General features: G+C 38.2%; 1 protein-coding gene across 2 annotated transcripts; it reads right to left on the reverse strand.

The window, feature by feature from the left end:
• Positions 1–1,011: 1,011 nt before the first annotated feature.
• Positions 1,012–5,260, reverse strand: osr2 (odd-skipped related transciption factor 2). 2 transcript variants are annotated; one of them, XM_031576150.2, is made up of 4 exons: positions 5,011–5,260; positions 2,402–3,101; positions 1,919–2,018; positions 1,012–1,454 (listed from the first exon to the last, which is right to left on the reverse strand). In XM_031576150.2, exons 2-4 carry the CDS (start codon positions 3,052–3,054, stop codon positions 1,380–1,382), a joined length of 828 nt encoding a protein of 275 aa, XP_031432010.1. In that variant the 5' UTR covers positions 3,055–3,101; positions 5,011–5,260; the 3' UTR covers positions 1,012–1,379. The 2 variants fall into 2 exon arrangements, with proteins under 2 accessions (XP_031432010.1, XP_012678326.1); XM_012822872.3 differs by having other exon boundaries at positions 1,012–1,536.
• Positions 5,261–8,967: the final 3,707 nt, after the last annotated feature.

An 8,967-nucleotide genomic window follows, 5' to 3' on the forward strand; every position in this document is an offset into this window, starting at 1 on the left:
TGCATCTGACACTCTCCCTGGTTTAATTAACACATGGAATAAATAAATCATCTTTTATTCCCACACGGCATCTCTTATTAGCCATTTCGCTCTCAGCATTCGGGAATGAAATCTCAACGAACTGCGCTCTGCTGGAGGAGTAACCTGTTGCATGGGTTGTTCAGCCTGCACACATGTGAGGGGTGAAGGCCGCGGAGTATTTGGATTTGAAGTAATTTATCCTGAGTTGATGAAACATGCTATAATGCCATAAAGACAACAAATAGGATTCTATAGCAGCATTTTTAACAATTTCCCTTCACGGCCTAACAGACCAACACGCGCGCCTCCAAGGCTCAGATTTATTTTGCCCTTCAAAATATATATATATATATATATATATATATATATTTCTCTTCAGCTATAGTGCCTTTGCTATGATGGAGCAGTGGGTAAATAATAATAATAAATTCGATTTAAATTGAGAAGACATTATAAAATTAAATTAAATTCATTTTGTTATTTATAAGCTGACTACTGAGAGGTTTGCCATGCGTTTACTATTGTTATTATCATTATTATTAATAATAATAGTATTTATTAGTATTATTATTATTATTGGTGTTGTTATTATTAATAATATTATTATTGGTATAGGGAGAAACAAATACATATGTAGTTTCTCCACTATGGCTAATTGCAAAGCCAAAACATGATTTCACTCAGGAATTTTGGAATGAATGAGTTAATGTTACTATTCCAACAGCAGCTCTAACGCTGACTGCTTCGGTGTTACCACTTCTTTCCAATAAAAGCCTTGTGAAACAACATTGTTTCAGCCAAGAACAGGGTTATTTAAGGAGTATTCGCCAGCTCAGTAATGATTTATTGCGTGTTTTGATGGAAAAAGATTAGGATTGACTTATTTGTTAGTTCCACACCTCCTGCAATGGGCATTGTAAAACATTAAGTCTACTGTTTTATTGTTTACAATATTTTAGGTGTTACAAACAACTGAAGAGAACATAATACTTCATGGTTATAATTACATTTTATTTCTACAATACAATTTAACAAACAACCACGTATAGGCAAGTTTCAACAGTTTTAAAATCAAAGAGAACAAATACAAAAAACAAAAAGTCAGGGGAAAAATATTATTTACATAGGTTCCAGGGGCTTTTGTATTTACAAGGACGACAAAAATTAGTCCAGGGTCGTCGTTGTCTTGTCTGAGTTTTATGCAAGCGATGAATCCATTGCTTTGATATTTTGTCCTTTTGTCCGTGCTTGTTTGTCCTCCAGTCTGCGCTGCTGCTATTCTGGTTTTGTCCGTATTTTTTTGTTTTTTATTTCTCTGTCCAGCCATCGAGACTAGAAGTCCTGATGGGGTGTATGTGTCAAACTATGCCGTCGCAGGTCACAGTTGCGCCGAAACACCTTTCCGCAGCGCTCACAGCTGTAGGGCTTGATGTCTGTATGGGTGAGAAGGTGAGTTTTCAGGTTACTTCTTTGATTAAAGGTTCTTCCGCATGTGGGGCATTTGTGAGGAGATTCCTGTTCAGATTTGAAGCAAGCAAATGATTATTCCCTTAATTGTTAATCCCATTATCTTCTATAGGTTTTTCTTTTACATAATAATGTATTTTAATGTCCCACTTCATGTTGCATTTCTTCAGATAAGATCAATCATTGTAATGTTATGGTTTCTTCCCGTCCTAAGCCATTTTCAATTGTCTGTGAGTCACATGGATTGCATTATGTGCTATTTTGAGCATCATTAGCATAAAGAACCATTCTGATATCACCAGTTAGAAATAACATGATGGCGTATCTTGCACGAAAGCCTCTGTCTACTCCAACGTCGTGTGTTATGTGGACTTTACCAGCAGAATTAGTGAGTGAGACACTGATATCACAAAAACAAAAAATATCTTACCTGCATATGCAATGTTTTGTGAACAGCTAAGGTTCGAGACTGACAAAATCCCTTCCCACACTCCTGACATTTGAACGGTTTTTCCTTGGAATGGATGTATCTGCAAATTAATGCACAGATATCAGGGTTAGAAAACCGATTAAATATATTTTAAAAACAGTCAGCAACGGCCGAGTAATTGTGAAACGCTCTCTACGTCCATGCAAAACGAAGATTTACAGTTTGTATCTGCAAAACGATGCTTTAGCGCCCTCCAGTACTATAAGCGAAACTGCAGTTATGAATTAAAGCAAACCAACAGAAAAGTGCATAGGGTACTAAAAGATATCTGGCACGTCTGTCGGCAGGATGACATTTTCCTGAAGTCATAAGTCATAAAAATGCAATAACTTCAGAAATCCTCCACGACTCCCAACGTATTTAGAACATAATCAAGCCCTGTGCCGTCACTGTTTATCCTAAAAAGAGGAATACAATGCTTACCTATGGTCTCGGAGATGGTCTTGTCTTCTGAAGGCCTTGTGACAAATGTCACATGTGTACGGCCTCTCATCTGTGTGGGTTCTCTCGTGGATGAGAAGGTTATAGGACTTGGTGAAGTGCCTGCCACAGAACTTGCAAATAAATTCCTTTTTCGTTTTGGAGGGCAGCCGTCCGCGCGTGGGTTTTCTGTCCGGCGAAAGTTTGTTCAGCTCCGAGATTGCGCCAGTTAGACCTGCAGTCAGCTTGGAGAGCTCGCCAGATTTTGGCGGGTCCTCCTGGGTAGCGGCAATGGCGAGGTTAGCAAAGTCAAACCTCGGCCTGTCTTTGTGCAGGGAGGGTATGACATGCGTAATGGTACCTTGTTTTGGGTGGAAAAGGTGCGTGGCAAAGGGTAACGTAGGAAAAGCGAACCTGGGATCAACCAGCCCTTGAGCTGCAGCCATTTCGGTAATCGTTGACCTCAGTCCTTGCATGTGCGGATAGCCAAGAGTCCAGTGGTTCATGTGCATAGTTTGTACAGCACTTAAGCCGTACAGTCCTTGCAGGTGGTCCACGGCCGCAGGAAAAGTATTGACAGCTTGTAGAAAGGAATAGTTTGTCAGCTGTAGGGACGGGTGGAGTGGAATCGGTGCAGGCAGTGCTTTGCTCCCCATTTTCAACACAGATTTTTTTTGAGACGGATCAAACTCCCGCTCGAGACCTGTAAGAAAAGAATATTTATTAGAGTATATGATTTTTAATAGTCGATTTCACAAGACAGTGTTGATATGACAAAAGACTGCGAGGTCAACTGGCTGCAAAAGTATGAATAACCTCAAGAACAAAAGTGGGTTAATTCAATACTAGGCCTGTTTTACATGCATGTCTTATATTTTGTGAAAACAGTTTCCATGTCTTCAGTTGGCACACGATCTCTTCATGACATGTTTAGGCATTATGGTTGAACAGAAGTTTAGTTTGGTTGGCACGGTTTGTGTGAGATATTTTAGGATATTATGCACAAAAATGGAATAGGCTTCACAACATAAAGCCGATTTCATATGTGTGACCACTTCAATTAGACAGAAAATGCAGTGCTATTTGTTAGTCCCCAATTGCAGAATATTAGGGATTAAAAGGGTGAATTTTAAACATAATATAGGCCTAAACTATTTTAATTAATTCTAAATGTTTAAACGGAGGAAGACGTCTTAAAATCGTATTTATTCCACGATTAAAGTAGATATTAAAATCAGGTTTAAGGAATCAACCAACACTATTGTGATATGAGACAGTCTGTCGTTAAGACCGCCTGTTTTTCTCTGTTTAAAAATACCCCCTTGGCTAACATAATAACCAGATATGATTGCAGACAACATTTAACATAATTTTTTTATTTATTTTAACATTGATTCCCTCGAAGGAATTATGTATTTGAACACAATGAAAACAATTGTTTTGCAATTCTCAATACAGGGGTAAAGATCTCTCAGACCTGCTTTGAGTGATTTTTTGAATCCCTCTTTGCTTCATCTGACTTTAAACCGAGTACACTGAAGTGAGGTAAGTGGACTGCAAAGGCCTACACTCACATTGAAACTGTGTTGTGGGGTTAAGATGAGTAAGGCCTTCACAAATCTCAAATAGAGAAATAATTGTGGCTTCGTGAGTTAGGATTAGAGTGCGTTTACAACGTTTTCCCCAGTCCTCTCACCCAGTGATGTGCCCAAGTCTACAGGCATGAACATTGGGGTTGATAATGTCATGTTTCATTTGAGAGACTTTAGCACAATATTACCGTTCGCCTCAAGTGTATTACATAATAAAGGTCCTTTTCGATCACCTTTGAAGCCTGTAGTACTAGGCATCTGATATTTTTTTATTGAGAATAATATGAATTACACGAGGGAGTAAAAGTAGGGCCAACCAAGCTTACTGCATGTTCGTAAATCGGAGAATTACGAGCATCATTTGATACGCTGCTTGTTTTGACGACTACCCTAAACATAGCTCAGTGAGGATAGATAAGGCTGTTTGGGCACCCGTTCGGGAAATGTAGCTCTAAAACAGGTTCTCGTTTTGTCAAAGCACATGGGCTCTAGCCAGCAGATTCCATTATCGCAATTTTGAATGTGAAATTATATGACCACTGTAACACCGTAGCACAGCATATGTCATAAAGATAAAGACATGCAATTTCGACAATATAAGGTTGTGTATAATTCATGTTGTTGAAACAATAATGGTTGTCCCAATTGTGAATAGAGTTTTTTAGACAGTTTATGTGCACATTCATCAAGTTAGAGGTTAGTCGTTTTTGAATGGAGAGAATCCCTCTGATTTTCGCAGGCATGCACTCGTTTAAAACGATTTTATCAACAGCATATACACAATACTCAGTTGTCCTTTTGAATAGTTAATTGCTAAGTATGCCAAAAATACATTTTTTTGTCTTCTACATAGTTTTGGACTCAGAACATGGTCGCGTTTCTTGACACGAGTGGTATTTTCTGACAGCTCTGCACACTAATAATTCTTAAAAATGTAGTCTTTGTAAAAAATACTACATTGACTGTCAGTGTAATGGACACTAACGAGATCGGTTGCTTCAAATGGAGCTACAATCTTACCCCCAATAAATAGATGCCAAAGGTCGCCCACAAAGAGTTCTGTTTTTCAGTAATCCACAACGCCTGGTGCAAGGCGACGAACACCCACGTAAAATCAGCAAAAATCTTCCAAGTTTGTCCATATACAATTCATTGCCCTCTCTGAGCTGATGGCCTACTTATATCTTCTGAGTCGAGTTGCGAATATGAACTAATAGTGGTCAAAGTTGAGTTTCTCTTAGCTGCGCTCCTGAAGTCCTGCGCTGAGCTGGGAGTTCGACTCGAGTGCAGTTTAGCGCAACAGGTCCTTCACTTTTCAGGGCTCGGAGCTCGAGCTCGCTCAGCCCGCCCTCGACACGCCCTCTACCCGCGATCAACTCCAATGCTCTTCTCTGTTTATTTGTGTTTGGATAGCAACTACAATTCAAGAGGACGGCGTTCAGCTCAACATGGATCTGACACCTCAAATCTAAACCGTAACATTTTTTCGGGGTGGTTCAGATTTTCTTGGAGACTCAAAAATAGCGAGGGGAAAACGTGTTTTATTCCTAATTCACGCCTCAAAAACGTGATTTTAATGACTCGAGTGACTTACATCAGCGGTAAAGCCGTGCACATTGCGTAGAGACTTGGTATGTGTGTTAACCACTGCACTGTTTTACTACATTGTGGTTGTGAGTCGCATTACCCTACTTGTTTTTTGACTACATGTCTGAGCCAGTGTATGGTCAAATTGTCTTAAGCAGAACTATGCAAAAAATGACTGTCCTTACTGTCAATAAATAGCAATCTAAATTCAAACTTCAAATAGAGCAGATTTTAGAGAAGCTCAAATTTTAGACATTTCAATTTAGAATTCCAGCCTGTGACGGGATGGTGTTGCTAAAACCTACCAACTTTTTGGTAACCTATACCCAGCTGACCACTTTACTTTTAAGTAAGGAAAATGAATACATGATATTTATAACAGATTCAGACTTCCATTTTGTTGGTAAGGGTTAATTAATGTACTGCAGCATGAATAACCGAACCACAAATCATTTGCCTACATTTTGCACAGAAGTCTAATGATCAATAACCAATGAGCATGGCTTTACCTAATCGGATCATAATTATAAACAACAAAAAATGCTTTGCATGTCTACAATCTTTAAGCACATATAGGCTATACATGTCTATCCACATATTATATTCCCTTAATTTGCTTTTAATCCTTGTTTAAAAAAAAAAAAGAATTCCCTGTAACAGGTCACGGTCGAGCCTAACTGTGTTCTGTTGACGAGTAGCGTACTGTTGAATTTTCTAATATGATCATACACTGAAGATTGTCATTTTACATGAAATGTATCCTCCATTCTCAAAAATTACAGTTATCACTAATTAATAAGAAAATAAGATAAATTGTGTATTATAAAGTGATAGCACAAGAGCTCTAACGCTGACGCTCTACACCTGTTAATGGGGGTGCACTAGCCTACATTTTGTGAATGCTCTTTTTAAGAGATTACATTTTAAATATTTTAAACCCCTGAAAATAACCAGCAGATATTTAGAATGGAAATATAAATAGTTGCTTGTCTCTGAATGAGAGAGATAGTGGATTTTACGCATGAAATGGCTGTGTCAGTTGGGCTCTAAATTTGGGCTCATGCTGATAGAATAAGACTACATTTATACTGAACTAAGTATACCTTTGTATATGTAACTTTCTTACAATGTCGAATGCGTAATTGAAGACACTGGCAACAATAGCGTGAATAGGAATGTGAATCTGAGCGAGGCATCGCATAAGCGATTTGAACACTATTTTCCCCAGGTCTGCAGCGCCGTCCATTGGCGGTGAATGGAATGACGTTAAATTCGAGGTAGAACAACGCGCCGCAAGACTTCATTCATAATTTCACCGCAATGAAGGAACACAACGGAAACGCTCTGAGGTGCGTTGAAAAGATACTGTGACATTTGTATTATTTTAGAGTAAATGTTAGTGGGTTGATGCAAGAAAACAGAAAGTGACCTTTAAATAACGATTCGTGACAGTAAATATAATGGCATAACTTACACGAGTTCCTGCGTGAACAACGATAAAAAACAAATGTACATTCATTCGTTCATGATATATGTCATAAATAAATACGGACGATCGTTATCGCAGTTTCTAAACGAAATGTAGAGAAATGACGTCTGCAAAACATTTTTTATTAAATAACACTGCAGAAAACAATACCTAATTAGGATACGCGACAAATTTTTTTTTGATGTTGAACTCTCACACAAAGTCACATTTATTTTTAAACATTGCATTTGAACGTTATAATAAAGGAAAGTACAACCAGAACAATCAACGATGAAGCCAATGCGAAATTACACGACAGCCTGTGTGTGTGTGTGTATACGCAATCCTTGTATTCCAAGAAATCTCTAAATATTAAATACAAAATATATTTACCTTGACTGTAATTTGGATCGTGTGATTTAAACACATTTGTCCAAAATAAATTGCGGGTATGAGGCATGTGAGATCTCATATTTAACATAACAATATGACAAACATAACGTTGTAGATTAAGTCTCTGTAGATTCGTCATGCTTTAAAAGATCGGCAGATCCGGGCCCTATCTGTTACAGTCAGCAAACCTCAATCGCCAGTTGACGAGAAGCTTTTTGGACAAAACCTTACAAAGTGAATGCAACACTAAATATGTGGTTTATGATGAAAGGGATGGACAGACCACTAACAAAATAGAAGTTCCGTACCCGGAGGACATTTGGCAGTATTCACAGTAGCTTAATCACATAATCAAACAGAAACATAATTATAGAAAGAGCAAAATGTCAAAAAAGAATTCGGATTCATTTATAAATAATGCAATGAACGACCGAGTTTCAATTCACTACTGAATTAGACTACCCGTCAATATATCTGACCAAACATTTTCAAGTAACTATATAGCCACATTCATTTCTAAGTCAGTGTCCATTTCAATGAAAGGCAACAGAGAAATGAAACACTCAGTATCTGGGTATTCCTATTCAATGAAGACAGAATAATTCACAAGGGGAAACAGGGCAGTAAAACCTGAGCCGGTTAGAGATAAAAGTTTGGTATTTTCTTTCAATTTAGTTGAAAACTTTCTTTTTTCTGAAGGGATAAAACATGATTTGATCTATGATCAACCAAAATGTGTACATCTTTTCAGCCCAGATTGTTGGCAGAGAAGGGGATTATCTCCATAGCCAGCACAGAACAACAGGTTGGTATATAATATCCTGCAGAATGACTGCAGTATTGCAGAAAGTCATTTTGCAATGAAGCCCAGAATAACTTCTGCCATTATGAGCTCATTGTCACATGAGCAGTGCAGTGCAGTGCAGTGCATAGCTTGAGGTTTAGGGGGGAACACACACTGTTTCTGAGAAAAAAAGGTATTTCTGAGGGGCTTCCTTGAATACCATAAGATGTTACACTGTCTGGCATCTAAGATTATTTGATGCAAGTTACATAGCCTACATCACAATCAAATAGTATTATATTATTCCAGAAAGAGTGAATAGGAATACTAATTAAGAACTAAGAAACAGAAAGAAATAAAATGCGAGGAGACATGGCGGATTTTCAGATTCAAAATATTGGGCTACTTCCTGGAGAAACTTTTGTTTGAATATCGACCATGAGTCCCCCTGTCATCGGGGCTGGAGAAATATGTCTTTCAACGGCATTGTGTAATACATCACTGTGTAACTCTTTGTGTGGGTCCTTTCAAGTCTCTAATCAATACTGATTCAATAACATTTCACTTAGACTTCATAATCGTCGTCGTATATCGTACGTGACACTTCTTGAAAGTGTCAGCACTGTTGTTACGCTGAGACAAGACCTGTAATGGCTGAACTGTGACACTAACTCTGTCACAAAGTCTTCCAACTTTCAGGCACCACTCACAATAACAGCACACACACATACACACACACACACAC

The sequence above is a fragment of the Clupea harengus genome, chromosome 11 (genome assembly GCF_900700415.2).
Source record: "Clupea harengus chromosome 11, Ch_v2.0.2, whole genome shotgun sequence".
Classification (NCBI taxonomy): Eukaryota; Metazoa; Chordata; class Actinopteri; order Clupeiformes; family Clupeidae; genus Clupea; species Clupea harengus.

Excerpts from the sequence above, each read along its gene's own strand:
- osr2 (XM_012822872.3), bottom strand. The coding sequence starts at position 3,054 with ATGGGGAGCAAAGCACTGCCTGCACCGATTCCACTCCACCCGTCCCTA. Across the intron at positions 2,019-2,401 it reads GACCATCTCCGAGACCATAG|ATACATCCATTCCAAGGAAA; the intron begins GTAAGCATTGTA and ends ATTAATTTGCAG. Across the intron at positions 1,537-1,918 it reads ACAAAACATTGCATATGCAG|GAATCTCCTCACAAATGCCC; the intron begins GTAAGATATTTT and ends AAATCTGAACAG.